This window comes from Carassius auratus, chromosome 27 (assembly GCF_003368295.1).
Source record: "Carassius auratus strain Wakin chromosome 27, ASM336829v1, whole genome shotgun sequence".
Classification (NCBI taxonomy): domain Eukaryota; kingdom Metazoa; phylum Chordata; class Actinopteri; order Cypriniformes; family Cyprinidae; genus Carassius; species Carassius auratus.
Genome location: NC_039269.1, coordinates 9050579 through 9071895, shown reverse-complemented (window position 1 = coordinate 9071895; position 21317 = coordinate 9050579). Strand labels below are relative to the sequence as shown.

The following is a 21317-nucleotide window of genomic DNA, read 5'->3' as shown; positions in this document are numbered from 1 at the left end:
GAAAACATAGAGCACCCTCTCGCGGCTGTAGATGGTAATGTTTTCTCTTGGTTCTTCGTTCTATAAATTTGCGACTTATATTCCAGTGTGACTTATATATGTTTTTTTTTCCTCGTCATGACATGTTTTTGGACTGATGCAACTTATACTTAGGTGCGACTTATAGTTCGAAAAATACGGTACCTCTTTCTCATTGATATCTCAGCACATCTTTGTCTCTTCTGTTTCTGCATAGTTGCGGGACTCCACAGCACAGTTTCAGGAATATTACAGGCAGCGTTTGCGTGTGCAGCAACATCTGGAACAGAAGCAGCAGCAGAGGGAACTTTACCAGCAGATGCTGCAAGAGGGCGGAGTCCAGCAGCACGAGGCCCCGCCCACCGCTAAGCACAACCTCACAGAAACCTTCCTTACCAGGTTAGCAGAGCTCCATGTCACCTCTAACATCACATCCAAAGGTCAGCATTTGTTCTAGAGCTTCACTGATGTGCATTACACCAGCTGAAGTTTACAAACACAAAGACACAAGGTGAAATCTGATGCTGCTAAAATCTAAAGGAAAGGAAGCAGAGAAAAAGGCAAGGCAGGTTGAATATCAAATGAAAGGCTAATGAGATGTAGATGAGAATGACCTCAGGGTTTTACAGATGGTACAGCGAGCTGCCAGGGAACTCAAAGTGGGTGGAGAATTCCCTAAGGAATACAAACACATATACACACACATGCTCTTAACACCTACTTTCAACTCCCATTTACATAGTGTTTTATTTATTACCAGGCAGGGTAGTAGCTTGCATTTGTTCTTCCCAAGACAAATAGTCTCTTCCAGCATGACAAGTAGGCTGGACCATTTTTTTTTAGTAATACCTGAATTAATATTTTAGCAAATACGTATAATATACAGTGGAGTAGTGTATGAATAATGTGTGGAGTAGTTTATTTAGGATTTTCCTAAATTAAATACACAATTTAGTTTTTAAAGAAAACCACAGTATAATAAATATAAAAAATATATATTAATGTTTTTTTTTTAAATGTTTCAATTGGTTTGTTTAAATGATTTTTTCCTATCCCTTACAAAAAAATTTAATCAATGGTGCAAACAGTGAAATCTGAGAATCACTGAACTCATTTTAGGCCCCTCTTCTCTTGTCCGGCTTAGATACTTCTCTAGTTCTTCTGTTGCTGTGGTTACAGCGCACTTGTAAAACAGAATCATAACAAAGGGAGGTTTTGGAACCATGCCGTGCCGGTCCACTGGTGATGTCATCAATAAAGGCCACAGCCATAAATAATGCAGCCTGTCAGAGGGGAAGGGGGGGGCAGAAGAAACACTTATTGTTCTGTCAACAGAAGCCTTGCTGGCAGTGAGGACAAGTTTAGGTGTTTACTATAATGCCACAGAAATGAAATTTAAAACAGATTAAAAACTAATAAAAATGTGTGGCTTGTGCGTTTTGGCCTCATGCCACCTGCTTCGGGGGATTTTCAGGGGAAAACCCCCTTGACCAATGGAAACTGACCAGTCGTGGAAATGGTGGGTGGTGCTTGGCAGAGATTAAGATGAATTTCAAATGAAGGGCTAATGAGATGAATCTCAGGCCTCTACAGATGGTGCTGCGAGCAGCTTTGCACCTTAAAGTGGGTGAAGAAATCCCCAAGGAAAACACAAATATTATGATCTGAATGCACTGTGATGTGTGTGTCTGTAATGAAAAAAGTCTTTCATCAGTCCAGGGGCACAGAGCCCCCCCCATCAAAAAAAAAAACCCATATTTTGATGCTATTTATTATTTGTATTTGTATTGCATTGTTGCCAAAAATCCACTTAATCCAGTGCCCTTTTTGTTTTCTAATAAGGATGTCAACGATTAATTGTCGATAAGAGATGTGATCGATTAAAGGTATTGATGGTCAATTAAGAAGATTAGTTTGGGGGAGGGTGTGGCTCATGTGCAAAACACGTGCAAAAGCGGCTGTGAGTAACTGGGCATGATCTTTTGCGAAAACAATTCACTAATGTACAAATTAAACTTTTAATGTGACAAAAACTTCAAAAAAGTACATTAAAATAGGAACAATGCAAAGGCCTTTAAAGTGGAAAGCAATATCAATTTAGAAACTAAGTAATGTTTAATAAAAATTTTCCCAGATAATTATTTCATATTGGGTTCTGACAGGGGCAGGACAGAGCCCATCTCTTTTCTCACATCTTCATGATTTTTCCTAATATTCCAAAGTAACCATTCATAAATGGTAAGAAATAATAAATGCCTCTGCAATAGACTCATTTTGCAGTATTAAGGTTAATGATTAATAAATTAATTTGTTTTCAAATGATGTTCGAACATGGGTATAAAAATTGACATTCCTATTTTCTGTCTTACAAAATATCCTTTCCTAGTGTGTGAGTGTACACATGTGAAAAAATAATAGAATTATTAATAGAATAAAAATCTTATAATCTTATAATCTAGCTCAAAGTAAAAAAACAGTCACTGGGTTAATCAGAAATGTAAATTTAAATATTCATGTTCGCAGTTTTAGTATTTATAATGTACTTAAAGGGTTAGTTCACCTGAGAATGAAAATTCATCCATTTTCTACTCACCCTCGAAGCATCCTAGGTGTATGTGACTTTCTTCTTTCAGAATAATCCAGTCAAAGTTATATTAAAAATTTGTCCTTGCCCTTTCAACCCTTTCAATGGGGTAAGCAGGTGTTTGTTTGTCAACAGTCCAGAAGACGTGAAATAAAGTGTGCGCAACTGTAATAAAACGTCCCTCACACAGCTCCGGGGGGTGAATAAAGGCCCCCTGTAGTGAATCCATGCGTTTTTGTAAGATAAATATCCAGATTTCAAACATAATAAACACTTTTTTTTCGCACTTCTGCTGACCGTGGGGAACCGGAAGACGCAAATGTAAATTTAAATTCAAAATTAGATTTAATTTGAATTTGTATTTGTATGTTTTGAGAAAGCTCCTGGCTTGTGTTGTGTGTGGTATGCATCACATGGTCAGCCCATGGCCACGCCGCCTGAGACTATGACTAGCTCCAAGATGACTCTAAAGCTTCATGTTTTTTGTGTGTATGTATGCAGGTCTATTCAGAGACTGGAGGAACTAAATGTGGGAATGGATGATTTGGGAGAAGAGGTGCAGGCTCTCTCTCAGCAGTGTAATGGAGGCAGTAATAACAAAAGTGTAGTGAGAGACGCTTCAGCCACACCACAGACACAGGAAGGGTGTGGAGGAACCAGCGATGTGGTCACCAGCACTCCTCAGAGGTCAGTAGGTCAAGCAGCCTGCCCTCTGCCCAGCCAGTCTCCTGTTCTGTCCCAGAGGTGAGATTCACACTCAATCCTTTTTCTTTCATTGAAAGAGTTTGAATAGTTCTAGATCAGTGCATCCATAATGTAAGACTGCTTTTTGGGAGCTTTTTGTCATATCGAATTCCAGTATGTTTTTGTAATTACTGTTTGGGTTCTTAATGGGGTTTTAAAAAATAGTTTGTTATTTCCTGCAGTTCCCAGAGAGACAAAACTGGACACGATGACAGTAGTTTGACCTGCTCTAAAGGCCCAGAGGTACAGTGCGTCCTACAGCTCAACATTAAAAATCCAATGAAGCTGACTGTATCATATTTGATATGCAAATTTCTAAGGCCTTTAAGTTAACAGCATGATCAGTGTTGCTGAAAAATCTGTTGCAGACAGTCTACTACATGCTTTCTGTCAATCTGATTGATATTTTATACTTTTTTAAGCAAGTAAAAGGTATTTTAGGTTTAAATCTAAAGTATAATATCATTCTAAAATCACTGCCTCCCATTTTTTTTGTGTATGTGTAATTTAAGAGTATCAAATATGATCCATCAGGCTTAGGAATTTTTATTTGTACATCATTGCTGTATTTTTTTCCTCAATTAAAAACTAGTGAACTGTGATTATAAAGCATTTAAATATTTAAAAAATATATTTTCTAAACATATTATTTTAAGATATTTACTGATAACTGATATTTATCTGCCTTTTTAAATATATGTTTAAGTAAAAATCTCACTGGTTTACAAGCTGTCAAAACTTTATCTGAAACTGCACCAAATTGTGTTTTTGCAAATTGTTCATTCTGTTTCTTTTATACTGAACTCCTGTATACATGGTTAACATTCACTGAATAACACTGAATTCTCCTTCTGTGTCTCTCTAAACGCTTTAGTGTTGGTTTAATTACAGCTCTTAAAACTTCTCAGATCAAACACTGATTAGGGATTAATACATCACATAATCTTCAAAAAAAACCTTCTCACATACAGAATGTTTTATATGTGTGTGTTGCAGAAAGATAAGTCAAAAGCCAGGTTTGTGATGGTCAACACCCTGGAGGATACGCAGGCGGTCCGGGCCGTGGCCTTCCACCCCACAGGGACAATGTACGCTGTCGGCTCCAACTCTAAGATGCTGCGTGTGTGTGCCTATCCTGACACACTGGACACCAGGTCAGCTGCCCACACATTGCATTAAATGCTGTTTTATAACAAAGTTCGGGAGGAACAGTCGCAGTTCATTAACCTGATTAACACAAGTGGAGACCAATCAGTAATCAACTCATGACAAGGTATAAATAACAGCAGAACCTATCTCTGTTCATTGACAGTTTCAGCATCCCTCCTCCACCCCATTTCTCCTCACTTATAGATCCATCTACTCTTACCACAACCGGGGGGAGTACTCTGGGTTCGGGCCACATCCCGAGCTCGGAGCCCTCCACCCGGACAGCACGCCAAATACGCATAAACTTACGGTATTAATATACGTAGATGTGAACTCGTGAAAACCCATTTAAATGAATAAATAAATAAATACATATTCCTGTTCTTACTGTGAATTATTCATCAGTGCATGTTATTTGTCTTTGTAATGTTTCGTTAAAATTTTACTTGTTAAATCTAAACCTGTATGAATTTTGGAACACAAAGAAGATACTGTATTCAAAAAAATGTTTGAAACTAAAATTATTTGGTTACCAACATTCATTAAAAAAAAAAAAAAAAATGTAATGTTTTTTTTTTAAAGTTAGTTATATAGTTAACATGATGGGAAGTAAGTGATTACAGAATTTTCCTTTTTGGGTAAAAGCCTCTGTTAATTCATATAGAATCAGAATATATCTGTTGATATACTGTAGTTGTTTTGTTCTTTTTTAGTGGTTCGGGCACAAGTAAACCTCCTGTGATCTGCTTCAAGAGGAACAAGCATCACAAAGGCTCTATATATTGTGTAGCCTGGAGCCCATGTGGACAGCTACTGGCCACCGGCTCCAATGATAAATACGTCAAAGTGCTGCCCTTCAACCCTGAAACCTGCAATGCTACAGGTGATTGCAAACAAATATTCATCAATCTTTAAGAAAGACACTACAGGCTTTTTGTCATGCACTGGCCAATTTTAAGATGTAATGCTATTTGACTTATCTATTTGCATCTGTAGATTTGAGTTACATTTAACATCTTTTTCCAAACAAAAAAAAAATGTTTCGTTACATTTTGACTTTAACTTTAAGGAGTTTAATCCACACACATCCACAATGCCTCTCTCTGCTTCAGGACCTGATCTGGAGTTCAGTATGCATGATGGGACTATCAGAGATCTGGCGTTTATGGAGGGTCCTGAGAGCGGAGGGGCGATTTTAATCAGTGCAGGAGCCGGAGACTGTAACATCTATACAACTGACTGCCAGAGAGGACAGGGCCTGCACGCGCTGAGCGGACACACAGGTACACACACGAAAATATATGACTTTATATTATATACACTCCAATTCTCGTAAATATGTTCATTCCTAATGTGATTTGTATGTGTTTTCTGTCCTCAGGTCATATCCTGTCTCTGTACACGTGGGGGGGCTGGATGATAGCGTCCGGCTCTCAGGATAAGACGGTGCGCTTCTGGGACCTGCGAGTGCCCAGCTGTGTGAGAGTGGTGGGGACAGCCTTTCAAGGAGCAGGTGGGCTTCACCTGCTTTTGTTTCACACTTTAGCACTTTGTCTGCTAGAATATGGTGTTAGCTGGATTTACATGGTCTCTAGCTAGTCCACGCAGGTCATTTATGCTTATTAGTTGGTTCAGACTGGTCTAGACAGTTGACCAAGTGCTGGCAAGGCTGAAATAGTCATGGTAAAGCTGATCAGAAATGGTTACAGCTATCATGTTTCAAAAACCAGCTTGAACACCGTGAGCTGGTATGACCTGGTTTTTCCAGCAAGAAAACTGTATATCTGAGCCGATTCACTGGAAACATTACATGGCCTCCATCTTGCATAGAAATGTACTCAATCTGCCAATTTGGTTTTATATTACAAGATTTATGTCACTTTCAGACCAGTCTTATTTTAGTATCATTGAGAAAATGTAGGTTTTATAAGTATTTTATTTGTTTTATATGTTGTTTTCATTTTCATTTTAGTTAAACATTTAATAATGTTCTGTGTTTTTCTCATTTATTAAATAACGCATTTCATATTTATAAATTTAAAATGTTGCCCTTACGACTCATTGTTTAATCTTTTAAACATTTAATTTTATTTTAAAGTTTTTTTTTTTTTTTTTTAAGTAATTCAAGTTTTGTTGTTGTTGTTGTTGTTTTTCATAATACATTCTAATTGTTCAGTTAATTATGAAACTATCCCCTGGTTTCACAGACAAGGCTTAAGCCTAGTCCTAGACTAAAATATGAATCTGAGCTGTTTTTATGAATCTGACCCTAACCTAACCCTAACCCTAACCCTAGAACTTGCACAGACTGATCCTAAAACATGTCAGTGCCTTAGTTTTGTCTTAAGATGCACACCAGTAATGCTTTTTTCTAAGGCATATTTATATAAATTACTGGTTTAGGCTAAGCCCTGTCAATGAAACCATCTTAACATCTTTATGCCCCATTCAGAAGTATTGTGAGAAATTAACAATATAAAATGAATATAAATCTTATCTCCTGGGTAACCAGATTTGGTCAGTGTTGCTGCTGAACTGTAATAGTACGTGTGTGACTGTTCATGTGGTTCATGTGGTGTGTGTGAATTCACAGGCAGTCCTGTGGCGTCGGTGGCAGTGGACCCGAGCGGGCGTCTGTTGGCATCAGGGCAGGAGGACAGCTCCTGTATGCTGTATGACATCAGAGGCGGGCGCACGGTTCAGACGTACCGGCCTCACTCCAGCGATGTCCGATCGGTGCGTTTCTCCCCCGGCGCTCATTACCTGCTCACAGGATCCTACGACAACAAGGTCATCATCACCGACCTGCAAGGTGAGATTTCAGATGACCCTCAGTGTTAAAGTTCATTAAATGCTTCATTGTAGAATTTTTGTGTATTTGTCATGTTTATTAGTTTTTAAAATATTTTATTAAATATATATATCTATATATGTTTTTTTTCTTAAATATATTCATTTTCGAACATGTTCTCTCTGCCGAATCCATTTATCCATTAAGCATGTTTTATAAGATGCTGGTTTGAACTCTGCCATGAAAATAACCAAAGAAGCTGGAATGGCAGTAAACACAAACAATCATACAGATTTTAATAAATATAGATTTTTATTTCAGTTTTATTTCTTTCAGTTTATTTTATTTCAATTAATGATGTTTTTAATGAACTGTAATAACCTTGCATGACATCTGTTTACTTAATTTTATTTAATTTAATTTTACAAAATTTTTACACATCAAATGAAACTAGTATTATTAGTTTTTATTTATTTAGTTTTTATTTTAATTATTTTGAATCATTGTTTTTTTTTTCAAATTTTTTTCATTTATATTTTAGCTTAAGGTTATTTAGCCATTTTAGTAGTTTTTGTTGTTTTTAAGTTTATATAAATTTTATAGATTTTTACTTGCATTTTCGTTTATTTCAGTGCATCAAGTTACACTAAATGAAAATGAAAAATGTTGTGGGTTTTTTACTTGTTTCATTTATTTATAAAAAAAAATAAAATTAAATGCACCTCCATATAATGCAGCCCTAAAAATGACAGTTTAGAAATTATTTTACAATTAATTACATTTTTGCACGGTTGCATGAAGGTTATAAAAAGCTCGTAATAAAAAAGCAATTGAAAAAAATTATACAAATATTTAGTATTTATTTATTAATATTTATTTAGACAGGTTTTTTTTTTTAGGAGGGGCATAATTTCTTTTTCTCCCATGTATTCAATGTGTGCCAAAGGGGCCGCATAAAACATTTTATCAGGCCTTCCACAGTCAAGACAAAATTTTATATATATATATGCATTATATATATATATATATATATATATATATATATATATATATATATATATATATATATATATATATATATATATATAATACATTTTGTAAATGTAAATATGTAAACATTTTAAGCATTTAAAGTTTGTTTAAAAGCAAAAGGAGTTTTGGACAATTGTATGTGTTCACAGGTGACCTGACGAAGCCGCTGCCGTTGACCGTTGTGGGAGAGCATGCTGATAAAGTGATTCAGTGCAGGTGGCACACACATCACCTCTCTTTCCTGTCCTCCTCTGCTGACCGCACGGTCACACTCTGGACACAGGCCACGTAGAGCCAGCTCTGGCCACTAGAGGCAAACAGCACATGCATATACAGTATGTGTGTGCGCTGTGCTTCTGTTTTGACTCTGTTTGTTATAAGTGTGTATTTATTTTGTGTTCCTGGAAGTTGAGTTCTTTATCAGTGAATGGCTGAGATAAGTGCAAACCTTTTTTATGTACATATTATCTGATTGACTGCCAGTGTGTCTAATGGCCCTGTGCCATATTGGGATGTGATGCTTTGTTGTAGTGTGCTAGCTTATGTATGTGCTTCCCATTCACACAGACTCAGTGGTGTCATCTGATCTATACTGTGGCCTTCCTCTCTGTGTGTCTAATCTCCATACATCTGTACTTGCCTGTTTGAATCTAGCCTCTTGAAATAGATGCAGTATTCATTATCTGTGTAATTTTTGATGTATCACTGCAAACTGTATGAATGCAACCTGACTGAGTGCAAGATGTACATGCAGTACAATGCTTGCAGTCTAAAAACGTGAACATTATTATGACCCGCTGCAAATACTGTTTCGAAATTCAGCTGCTTGTGTAAATATCAAAAGCAACCTTAATGTAAACTGCCTTTAAAAATGCTGTCAAGTTAGTCTCATTTAAAGTGGTTGATGTTTGAATTGTACTCTTTCTGCTTGAAACAGTCTGCAGCCCTTGTGAGTGCCTCTGAATGATGGCAATGGTTAAAGTATTGATTTTTTTTAATGTAGATGAAGGGAATCTGTGTCCTGTAAATGTCAGTATATAGCTCTAAAAACTTCAAATGAAATGTTTTGGATGTTGGCACACAGGTTTGTTAAACGGGTGAAATAGTTTGACACTATGATCTTGCACTTTTTGTGTTTTTTAACATCCACTTCCTGTTTAGTTTCAAGCACTTTTGTTTTTTGGATAGTTTATGTTGTATATTTTCCAGTGATGTAGATTTTATTATTTAATCTTAAGTTTTTACAATTAATTTTAAAGCAAAGCCAAACTAACATGTTGACATATTTTTATATGCTGGAGCAGCTCTCATTTGAACTCATGTAGTGAAATATTGTGTCATTCCTGTAATCTTTTCTTAATCATATTTGGACATCAGTGACTACAGTAAAGGCTCATGGGACAAGTCTGCTGCTGTTATGTCTGAATAAATAACCCTATTCTCTGCTATGCTTCCATTAATTTGTATTAAGCACTTTTTGCTAATTTCTTGCTGATTTACCTTAATAGTTCTTCACATTAACTATGTACAATATGTGTCCAAATAACGTTTTTTCTTAATTTTGAACAGATGTTTTCATTTTCAAACGTTCTGCTGAAAAAAGTTTATCTAAAATGCCTGTTTTCAAAAACTAAAGGGTCGAAATACGACGTTTCTAAATAAACATTCAAAGTTATTTCTACTGTATATTTGTAAACTCAGACCCTGCATATTTGCATAGATGTTACACACTACAGTAAATGAAACTCTGCCTACGGACTAGAAAAAATATATTTATATGATATAGACCAAGTAAATAATTCAGTCTTATTTTATTGAAATCTTAGGCCATTAGCGATACAGTATCCTATCCTTCTAATATACAAATGGCGTGAAGCAGCTGGGTGACTGACGTAACGCCTTAATGTACACGTCAACCCTATGTCATTTACATAATAGAAAACTGCTTTCGGTTTTTCTCTGGCGCCAAGGGAACTGTACAACTTTTCTCTTTAGGTTAAACGAGTTCGGTTAAACATCTAAATTTTACGATTGCATGTTAGATGCGGTATATTAAGCGTTAAAAAGTACCTGGCTGATCGGCATTTCATTTTAATTCGCGGTTCAAGGTCTGTTATCAGACACGATGAGCAGCTTTGGTAAGCGCGATCTGACTTGACAAACTCCAATAGTTTGATGCAAATGTAAATCTCTATTTTTTACTTCTAAATAATTAACCAGGCTATTTATTTTTTAAAAATGAAGAGTTACAAAAACTTGAAATATTGTTTTAATGTACAGCAGACAAATAATCGTTTGTGTATTTGTTTAATGCCCAGAGGCCCAGTTTGTGGATGGCCACTTCGCTGAGCTTGTTCAGAGGGTTACCTCAGTGATGGCAATAGCAGATGAACTAAAGAATAAGAAAATGATACATAATGAAAAATATTCAGAGATTAGAGCAGAACAAACAGACCAGGGCAAAATGAGAAAGCTCTTTGAAGCACTAAATGCTGGAGGAGACAGAGTGAAAAATGACTTCTATTATGCTCTGAGAAATCATGAACCATACCTCTTCAAAGAGCTGGGTAAGGGAATCTACAGTTGGTGTTAGTTTGATAAGTTTATAAACTTGAAGCTACCTGTATTGGTAGTTTAATATGACCTGTTGTGTGTCTGATAGGAGGTGGTGAAGCGATGGATTACATCGATGGCCACCAGAACAACCAGCTACAGTTAAACTGAGTGAGTGAAACCTGTTTTCAATTGCATGTTATGTAGGTTACTGTATTAGCATACAAAACACTTAAATTAGAAAGAAAATGCTTGCAGGCGTAAGGAAATACTCTCTCAGTTTTTTTTTTTTTTTTAAGATTTCCGATATCCTGTCATTGAGCAAAAATGTGCATTAATTCATTGTTCACTCGAATGTCTAATTTTTAGATGAAAGTTTACAACACCAATTACAAATATAAAATAAAGTCCACGATGTTACTAAACATCCTGTAATCTTTCTTGTCCAGAGACCAAAGACCTCTGCAACCAAGACACGCAAACAGACATCACTTGGAAAATAAGATGCAGCTGAAGATGAAGAAAATTCACACATTTGAAAATTGTCACCAGTTATTCTCCCTAATGTCACTGAAAACCCACCTTTTCCCATAATTACTTTGTGTTCAATATGAATATATATATATATATGTGTGTGTGTGTGTGTGTGTGTGTGTGTGACCATGGACCACAAAACCAGTTTTCAAAATTGAGATGAATAAATAAGCTTTCCAATGACATATGGTGTATTGGGGTCGGACAATATTTAAATACTGAGAAAATCTCCTTTAAATTTGTCCAAATTAATTCTTAGCAATGCATATTACTACTCAAAAATTAAGTTTTTATATATTAACAATAGGAAATGTACAAATAATCTTCATGGAACATGATCTTTACTCATTATCCCAATGATTTTTGGCCTATTTTTTTTATTTTTATTTTTTTTATAATTTTTACCCATACCATGTATTTTTGGCTATTGCTATAAATATACCCCAGAGACTTAAGACTGGTTTTATGGTCCAGGGTCACAGGGTTTTCCTTTTGTAGGCAAAATTTTTTAACCTTTTTATGCAGTTTTTTAATGCTAAAATCACAATAGTTTATACATCATCATCCATAGCTATTTAACCAAATCGTTATATTATATTTTTGAATTAAAAAAATAAAATAAAATTTGATTGCAGTGCTTGCAAATATCATGATATTCTGTTACACTGCAGATTATACATTGTAGGTTTTTTCTCTCCAAATACAGGTGTTGAACTTGTGTTATATATATACACCTACTTTTTTTTTTTTTAAGTACACCCACTTTTTAATACATTTATGATTAAATTTAAATCAAGGAAACTCACATTGACTTGCTTAAGTGATGTCATAGTTCTTGTGAATGGTCATATACTTGCTTTTAAGTAATTTAAAGCTGCATTTGTAAAGTTTGTAAAGTAAAAATGCATTTATATTCTTCATTTTCTTTCAAACTGCGTTCAAATAATGTGCTTCTCTTTTCACTGGATTCCCTTCTCATTGATAAATTGATAGCTTTGTGAATTGGTTTACACATTTCATTTTTAATTTTGTAATTTGCATTACGTTTTCTTACCTGACAAATAATTTAATTTGATTATTCTGGATACTGATATGTCAAAAGATTGCAAGGTGTCTGATGTTACTGTACTTAAGATCTATCCCCAAGGTTTGAGCATGAGTCCATGATTTGAACGGAGCAAAAAAACATTTCAGAGGACTTTTTCATTACTTCGGAACCGCATACTAGCATAGCCTGTAGGCCTTATCTTTCTAGGGCAGGAATGATAAGGGAATTTATTGTGTGGATTTGAATTCTGCATTTGTCTTTCTTCTCACTTGAATGGATGTAGCTATAGAACTAGCTTCAGCTACTTATAAGCAAACAGTAGTTCTGATAACTGGTAAGAGAGGTGAACTGCGAGGTTGGTTAGTTCTATAGGGGGAGATCGGGCTGGTTGTAACATTTTTAACATTTCTGTGTGTATCTTGGAGTTCTTCTAAGCCAGTGCATTCAAAATGTGATTCAAACTTGTTACAAGTGTCTGCTTATTAAATGCTGTAGATGTTAGTCTTCAAAAAAACAACCAGCCCAAACTTGCCTGGACACACCCATTTTGCACAAATTTCTCAAATACAGAACCAGAAAACCACTTGATCTTCATTTCTTGAGATGCAGTCTGATACCATGACTGAAAAAATCTAGTGACCATAATGTCTTAAAGGAATCTTCAGTTTATTTAGAATAAATTAGTGTTAGCTGGGATGGTTGACTGAATCTGGAGAGTTTTAGAGTTTAGGCTGCTGTTGTTCTGCCTTGTGCATGTTTACAGAAAAATGGCTGAAGCCAGTATTTCATGGGATGAGGATCGGGTCATCTGTACAATCTGTCTGGATCTACTGAAGGATCCAGTGACCATTCCCTGTGGACACAGCTACTGTATGAAGTGTATTACAGGTTACTGGGATCACGATGATCAGAAGAGAGTCTACAGCTGCCCTCAATGCAGACAAACCTTCACTCCAAGCCCTTTGTTAGGTAAAGACAAGAGGACTGAAAAACAGGTAAAGCAGTTATGGTTATGCTAAGGCTAATGCCTAAACAGGTAGATTGATGTAATATTTGATAACTTTTGTCGTGCCAGCAACCTCTTTTAATAAAGTTCTGGGCGTTTCTTGGAAGTAAACCAAGATAAAATTACTAAGTCTGTCTTCTTACAAAGTACTGTTTTCTACAGTACGTGCAGTAAATCTACTGTACTGTTACAAAATCTCAAAACAGCTTAAAAAATGTTGCATATGCATATATTTCAGACCAGAAACAGGTTATATGAAGTCTGATATTATGCAATGTTACAAATTGCTTCCTCCTTTCCGAATCATTGTGACAAAGATTATTTATTCCTCTTTAACTGTGTTTACTTTTTATCTTTTACTATGTCATTAACCATCAGTTGTTCATAACAGCCTGTGCAAACAGTACAATATGGATTTAATGCTAATGTGGTTTTTGTACTCTTTGCACAGAATGGTAAGCACCAATTTAAAGCTACCATGTGTATATTGCCTTCTTGAATTTCATTGTTTATTTATTATTTATTTTTCTTAGTGCACCACTTACAACATTGTGCTTTAAAATATTTCCATACAGAAAAAAGAAAAAGGACCTACTTATTGGATATGCTTGGCAGCTGTAAGTAATGGTCTATCTGATAAAAGGAAGATATGATAGAAAGAATTTATTCTAAAGTTTAATTGAATAAAAATTTGAGCCAGTGGAAGAATATGTTTCAAAAAACTTAATGTGATTTTCTGGACCATTTCAAGCTCTTACGTGTTTTTAATTGCTCAAAAGAAAAAGAAAAATTTAATTTAAAAAGAAAATTGTGCTGAACAGTTTTTGCATTCAGATAAGCAGATTGAGGTTAATTAGACTGGAACTTTATTATTTTCCTTTGTGTTTCCAGTCTTATGATCTGGACTATGGTGAAATTGAAGCGTTCAAGGGTTACTTACAACCTAGACTTACAAGAGATGACCTACAAAGACAGGTGATGAAAATATATGGAAGAGGTAATGCTACTTACTGTTACATTCAGAAAGGAGTTTTGAATGATTTAATAGTGTATTAAAACATATTCTAGGGTTCAACATTTCATCAAGGCCTATATTTTATTTTGATTAACTAATGTTGAAAGTGTTATTTACAGCATGTCATTAGTTATACAACTGTTGTGTCAAAGGCTCTCATTTTAAAAAAAAATGTACCACTTTATGCTTTTTGGCATTTTGTTTATTAACCATTTTTTTCTAATTTATTTGCTCGTGTTTTTTAACCATTTTTAACCATTTTTCCATAGGACAGAGCAACATGATTTGTTGGTACAAGTCTTCAGTCTTTGACAAATCTAAGTTAGTGGCAGAGTGTAATCTTGATGAACGTGTGTATCTGGCCGCCTGTTATACTGAACCAGTGATCATTCAGAAGAGCAAAGAGCAGACTGAGAAATACTATCTTGAACATGTGAGGTCTGTGGATGCTTCATCTCATCTGTTATCAAATGATAAGAATCACAGCATCAGAATAGACCAGCTGTTCAGTCCTGACAGTGATGAAAACACACCGAAAACTGTGATTCTCAGTGGAGATTCTGGAAGAGGGAAATCCTTCACGCTACAGAAGATCATGTTGGACTGGGCTTCTGGAGTACTTTACTCTGAAAACTTTGATGTAGTTTTTCTTCTGAAGTTTGAAGAGCTGAAGTGTATTTTTGAGGAGATGAGCTTATTTGAGCTTTTGAGCTGGAGTTGCAGCTTAAAATCGTATCAGATCTCACAGATACTGCAGTTAACAACACCAGAGAAAGTCCTCTTCCTCATTGATGGGATTGATGAATATGTTTCTCATCCACCCAGTCATTCGATGTTAGTACTCACTAATCCATCTCATAGAGCCCGACCCATGGACATTCTTAGGAGCGTGTTAAAGGGAATCTTGTTGCCTGAGTCATTCATTCTTGTCACCACAAGATCTCGAGCTGCTGATGCAGTGATGAACCTCCTCAAGGGTCCTCAGCGTTTCACTGAGATTATGGGCTTCTCTGAGAGAGGGGTGCAGGAGTACTTCCAGATGTTCTTTCAGGATGAACAGATCTTCAGGAAAATGTATGAGAGAGTGAAGATGAATGAAAACCTCCTGACTGCCTGCTCTGTGCCTTTGCTGTGTTGGATGGTCTGTTTTTGTCTGAAGAAACACTTAACAGATGATGATGGTGTGATGAGAGAACTAAAGACAAACACCTCCATATATGTGCACTTTGTGTCCACTCTACTGGAGCATCATGACCAGAGTCAGTCTGTCCTCACCATGCTGAGGAGTCTGGGTCAGCTGGCAGAGAGAGGAATACAAAATCAACAAGTCTTTTTTGATGAAAAGAGTGTAGCCAAGACTGGCTTAGATTCAGCTACTAATTTGTTCTTATATAAAGGTGACCTTAGAGAAAAACATGAACCAGTTTATAAGTTTATCCATTTCAGCTTTCAGGAGTTCTTCGCTGCGCTTAATTATGTGTTGTTAGATGAAGATGTGTCCTGGTGGAAAGTCAGGGAGCTGTTTAAATTGATGGAATCAGAAGCTTTAATTTGCTGGTCATCTCCTGTTTTGAGAGGTAGACTATCAAATCCCATCCCTTCAGTCATGATGTTTCTCTGTGGTCTCTTAAATGAGAAGGTGAGCAGCTCAATCTTTCAAAAGATCAGGTTAACTGTTCCTCACACCATGAAACTGAAAAAAAGGGAACTAAAGAAAAAGTTGATGAAAAGGATTACTGCAATGACACGGCAGTATGGATTTGAGCTGTTTGCTCTCCACTGTCTGTATGAGTTCAAGGATGAGAGATTTGTCATGAAAGCTCTTAAAACACACAACCTCATGGATCTGTCTAACATTACTCTGAGGAGCACAGATTGCTGGGTGCTGCTGTACTGTCTTCAGTGCTGTCCAAACACCAGATACCTGAACCTCATGCACTGTGATTTAACAGCTGAGAAACTCAAGATTCTTCAGCCAGCGCTCTGTATGTGTGAGAATCTGAGGTCAGTGTGTTTGCATGAAGAGAAATGCTTACTTCTTTTTAACATATAGTTACTGTATATTTTACTTAAATCTTGAATTAAATGTTTTCAATTGTTTCTTTGTATTGTTTAATGATTTATTGTAATGACACTTTCATATCTTCATATATTTGTCCTCATACTTTGACCCATATATCATGTTTATGTTATGGTCTGCTTTAATAAAACATTTCTTAAAACATTTAAGATGATAAATTATTTTTGTTTTTGTTTGTGACTCAAGGTTTTCAGTGGAGTACCTGTCAGAAGTTGGAGATTTGATCCAGATTCTCTGGGAAGCTGAAATCTTGAGAGAACTGAAGCAAGTTTTTTTTTTTTTTTTATTATAGCCACACAGAATATAAAACCAATCATTTCCATTTTTATAATATATGTATTTATATAATGTTATCTGTTCTTCCTACTTGTTAGAGTTCAGGAAGATGAGAACAGTTCTGAAAGTCCCAGATGGTCACTTGAGCTGTCAGTCACTCGTGGAGATGTCTTGTAAGAAACTATTGCACAAAAAATTGTAATCTGTATCAAGATCAAGAACACTGCAGAAATCATTAATATTGAGTGGACAATGCTGTTATCAAATGTTTCTCTGTGTTTCTGTCTGTTTCAGGTTGTCTTTGAGCTCCTCGGAGAAGAATCCGTCATTTCCAGCAGTCTTGAACATCAGTCTTACATGTCCACAATCAGAGTTATCCAGCACTGACTGGACACTCTTCTTACAGAGACTCAGCAAGACAAGAAAAGTAGCAGACGAGTTAGATTTTTATTTTTATTTTTATGTACTTATTTATTTATTATTTATTTTGCTCTATTTATCTCATAACTGTGCTGTTATCCATACATGTAACAATCTTTTAAATCTTTTGCAGTTCTTTAGCTCTTGATGAGCATGTCAGTTTGTTGCTGTCTTCATTTCACTCTGTGGGTTTGAAGACGTTGAATCTGAAGCTGGTCAGTCTGAATGAGCTGGGCTTCTGGGATTATTTCTCTTGTCAAGACCTGCACCAGTCTACAGCAGCTCAAGTAAGATCAGAACAGTCAGAACAGATAATTGATTATTCCAAATTATAGATTTTTTCCATCATCAGAGGTTGGTAGAGTACCCAAAAACTGTACTTAAGTAAAAGTACTTATAGAAATATTTACTCAAGTAAAATTAAAAGTAATAGTCTGAATAGTTACTTAAGTAAGAGTAAAAAAGTATTGGATAAAAAAAACTACTCAAGTAGTTAGTTACTAGTTACTTTGGATCATATTCTGTATATATTTATATATATATCAGGCATTCCAATATGTTGATTTACTATCAATGATGTTCTTTTTAGCTGTCTATTCATCAAAGAATCCTAAACAAACTGTCACTCGTTCCAAAAAATGTTAAGCATCAAAAATGTTTCCAGCACTTGTAATAAATCAATATATTAGAATGATTTCTGAAGGAACATTGTGGAAATATCGACATTAATTGAGTCTAGGAGAAGCCATTCCACAGCACATGCTGTGTTCATCTAATAAAGATATTTATCGCTAGTAAAAAAAATATAGCCTTTGCAGATTTGCTTTCAATTGAATGTATATCCAAAGCCACGTCTTCAATGCTCTTGATGTTCTTAAACTTTCTCTTACAACTCTGAGTGAACCACTTGAGACGGCACAGCGTGTGCGGCAGGGAACTGATTCTGGTTTTTCCAACTGATTTGATCAAGCTTTTGAACTGAATTGACTAAATGTGACTGGGCATCGCTCATTGCCAAAAGAAAAGTACGCGTTTGGAACTGAAGCATTTATATCCTGTATTGCATTAAAATAAAGTAACAAGAGGAGTGTGGCCCACAGTAACAAAGTAAAAGTACAGTTTTTTTCCTTCACTTTAAATGTACTTAAGTAAGAGTAAAAGTACCCATCTTTAAATATACTCCAAAAGTATTAGTTACCCAATAAATGTACTCAAGTAAATGTTACTCGTTACTGCCCAGCTCTGTCCATCATATATTATCTTTTAAACTCACACTCTGCTGCAAGCTAATTGAAATGTCACTGTCTAAAAGATAAAGTGCATTGTATGTATTTTAAAAGTATATGTATTTTAAAAGTTTGAAAGTTTGCTTATTACTGTTTGTGTAACTTCAATATTGTAGTGTCTGTGTCACTGGATTGCTTTTGGAGGAGGGTCTCATATTACTGAAGAAATCACTGACAGATCCACACTGCACTGTGATCATTAAAGGGTTTGTGTGCTTAATAGCTGGACATTTGACTTAATTCAATAATAAATAGTTTAAGGAAGTTCATTTTATTTTAATCAAATGTTTAATTGCTCATATGAACAGATATAACAACAATAATAGGTAAAATATGAAGTTTAAAATCTACAAAACCTTCATTACTGAGAATCTTACAAAAACCTCCAAAATGATCCTTCAAAAGAATATTGGTGATGTAATTTGCATCTTTTTATTTCTTCCATGTTTATCAAGGAGGAAGTGCAGTAAACCCACTGACCAGTGCAAAGAACAGGACTGGAGTCACAGCTGTAATGAGAAAGTGAAGATTCACCTCGAACCAAAGGTTTTGGAAGAGCTGGAAGAGTAAGTATTTACATTTTTGTTTAAAATAAGGGTAACACTTTAGAATACTGTTCCTTACTTACTGCATATGTAATAAAGAATTATTGAAGAACTAACAGGGGATTATTCATTAACACTTATCTCACTACTGTTAACTACTAAGGACGATGTGTTAACTAATCAGTATTTTATGATTATGTTAAGTAACAGTTAGCTAACTACTAATGAACATTTATACACAATAACATTGAATTGTGACCCTTTCATATAAATGTTATTAGCAGAAGTAGTAGTACTAGTATTAAGAAAATGCAATGCATTTTATAGAGGATTTGCCTGTGTAGTGAACTGGTTTGTGGATGTGTTTTGAAAGAAATCAGCCTCCAATATGAACCCCACCACCACTCCAGTGCCTTGGGATAACTTACCTTAGTTTTTATATTTTATATATAGTACTATATGTCTGCCTCCTCAGCATATACCACATTACCATTAATTCAATTCCTGTATGTATGGCAAGGACTGAGGGAAAGTGAAAATATTAGTAACCAATTAGTAATTAATAAAGAATCATCAAATAATTCTGCAGCACTTATTTTGAAACTGAAACAGTAGTCCTAGTCTAAAGTGAAAATATTGGAAACCCATTAGTAATTAATAAAGAATTATTAGATAATTTTGCTAGAATTACTTAGAACCTGAAAAAGTATTCTAAAGTGAAAACATTGGGAACCCATTAGTAATTAATAAATAATTATCAAATAATTCTGCAGGACCTATTTCGCACATGAAACAGTAGGCATATTCTAAAGTGAAATTATAGTGAAGACTTATCAGATAATTCCACAGGAATTACTTAGAACCTCTTCTAAAGTAAACCTATTAGTAAATAATAATTACTACATTATTTTGACACAAATCAAACATACACTCTAAAAGAAACCCTATAAAAGTAAACATAAACTTTGTAAAATACACGACTAGGGCTGTGAATCTTTGGCTAGGCAGCGATTCGATTCGGTGCACGATTCATAGGTTTTCGATTCGATTCAAGAACTATTTTTGCAAATTTAGAACGATTCAATTCGATTCGATTCACAATTAAATTTGATTTGATTATAACAATTCGATTCTGTACTCTTTAAGTGCATTCACAGGATTATTTAAATGCTTCCCCTAAATTCCTTAAATGCTTAGTTGGCGGCAAATTACAGCAGCCTTTATGGTTAGAGAACCATCGCTTAAAAAACAACAACAACAACCTTTTGTCCATTGTTAGATGCTATTTTAATGATACTATGGCATGACATGGCATACTTAAACATGTATGTTAACCAAGATTGTATATAAGCTAACATTTTGTCACACCAGGGGCATAGCCATCATTTCAGAAGTGACAGAAATGGCAAATACAATCATTTTAAGTATGTAGCCTATATAATTATAATATAATTATTAGAATGGAATGGAATAATGGAATATTATTACATGGAATTCTCTTCTTTTGTATTACTTTTAATTTCCTGTAAGAAATCAAATACACAGCTGGACAATAATCAGTCATTTGTAATCAATATTTTTTTCTTAATGGCAGTTTTATGATTGTTTTATATACTACATTAGCAATTATTTCAATTTTCTGCACAGAATAAGGTAGAAAATATATGTGTTTCATCAGTTCATTCTGCTTTTATTCAGTTTAGCTGCAGATAAAGCCTGGCACGTCTGAGAGCGAGATCACTTCTCTTTCAGTGTGAAAACTTCTTTAGCTCATTGTCACAGAATAAAATGCTATAGTAGCTATTTAACCTTTCCTCTCCATCAGCGAATGATGATTCTGAAAGAAAAGGTGCCTGATGTTTGTTTGCTAAAGCAACAAACACTACTTTCATGCATCTGATGATCAAATAAATATTTCAAGGTCATTGTTAATGCTGCATTGTGAGTATTTGCGCATAACTGTTCAGTACTACTAATTTCCTAGTTATATTTCTTGAACCTTAACTAGTACATATTTAATAGTAGTTCTTCAAGAGGTATGACAGAAATTCTGTCATACCTCTTGAAGAACTACTATTAAATATGTAGTTCTTCAAGAGGTATGTCACAGAATATATTAGTTATTGATTAGTTAACTGTTACTTAACATAATATTGTATTACATACTGATTAGTTTAAACATCTTCCTTAGTAGTTAACAGTAGTGAGTTAAGTGTTAATGAATAATACATCTATA

The 21317-nt window shown here is 35.0% G+C and overlaps 3 protein-coding genes across 3 annotated transcripts in view; all 3 read left to right on the top strand.

The window, feature by feature from the left end:
- The window catches only part of LOC113046259 (WD repeat-containing protein 47-like), a 16368-nt gene extending 6612 nt beyond the window's left edge, over positions 1-9756 (top strand). Inside the window, exons 2-10 of the mRNA XM_026207200.1 lie at positions 236-417; positions 3104-3346; positions 3529-3589; positions 4343-4500; positions 5209-5378; positions 5608-5778; positions 5877-6008; positions 7089-7307; positions 8468-9756. Coding sequence (XP_026062985.1) covers positions 236-417; positions 3104-3346; positions 3529-3589; positions 4343-4500; positions 5209-5378; positions 5608-5778; positions 5877-6008; positions 7089-7307; positions 8468-8610 — 1479 coding nt within the window. The 3' untranslated portion in view covers positions 8611-9756. The remainder of the gene's footprint in view (positions 1-235; positions 418-3103; positions 3347-3528; positions 3590-4342; positions 4501-5208; positions 5379-5607; positions 5779-5876; positions 6009-7088; positions 7308-8467) is intronic.
- Positions 9757-10250: 494 nt separating this feature from the next.
- On the top strand, positions 10251-11533 carry LOC113045413 (apoptosis-associated speck-like protein containing a CARD). The gene is made up of 4 exons (XM_026205799.1): positions 10251-10456; positions 10637-10885; positions 10981-11042; positions 11321-11533. Exons 1-3 carry the CDS (start codon positions 10444-10446, stop codon positions 11040-11042), a joined length of 324 nt encoding a protein of 107 aa, XP_026061584.1. The 5' UTR covers positions 10251-10443; the 3' UTR covers positions 11321-11533.
- Positions 11534-13011: 1478 nt separating this feature from the next.
- Positions 13012-21317, top strand: part of LOC113045372 (uncharacterized) — a 30121-nt gene continuing 21815 nt past the window's right edge. Inside the window, exons 1-4 of the mRNA XM_026205722.1 lie at positions 13012-13448; positions 14035-14076; positions 14351-14456; positions 14744-16348. Coding sequence (XP_026061507.1) covers positions 13221-13448; positions 14035-14076; positions 14351-14456; positions 14744-16348 — 1981 coding nt within the window. The 5' untranslated portion in view covers positions 13012-13220. The remainder of the gene's footprint in view (positions 13449-14034; positions 14077-14350; positions 14457-14743; positions 16349-21317) is intronic.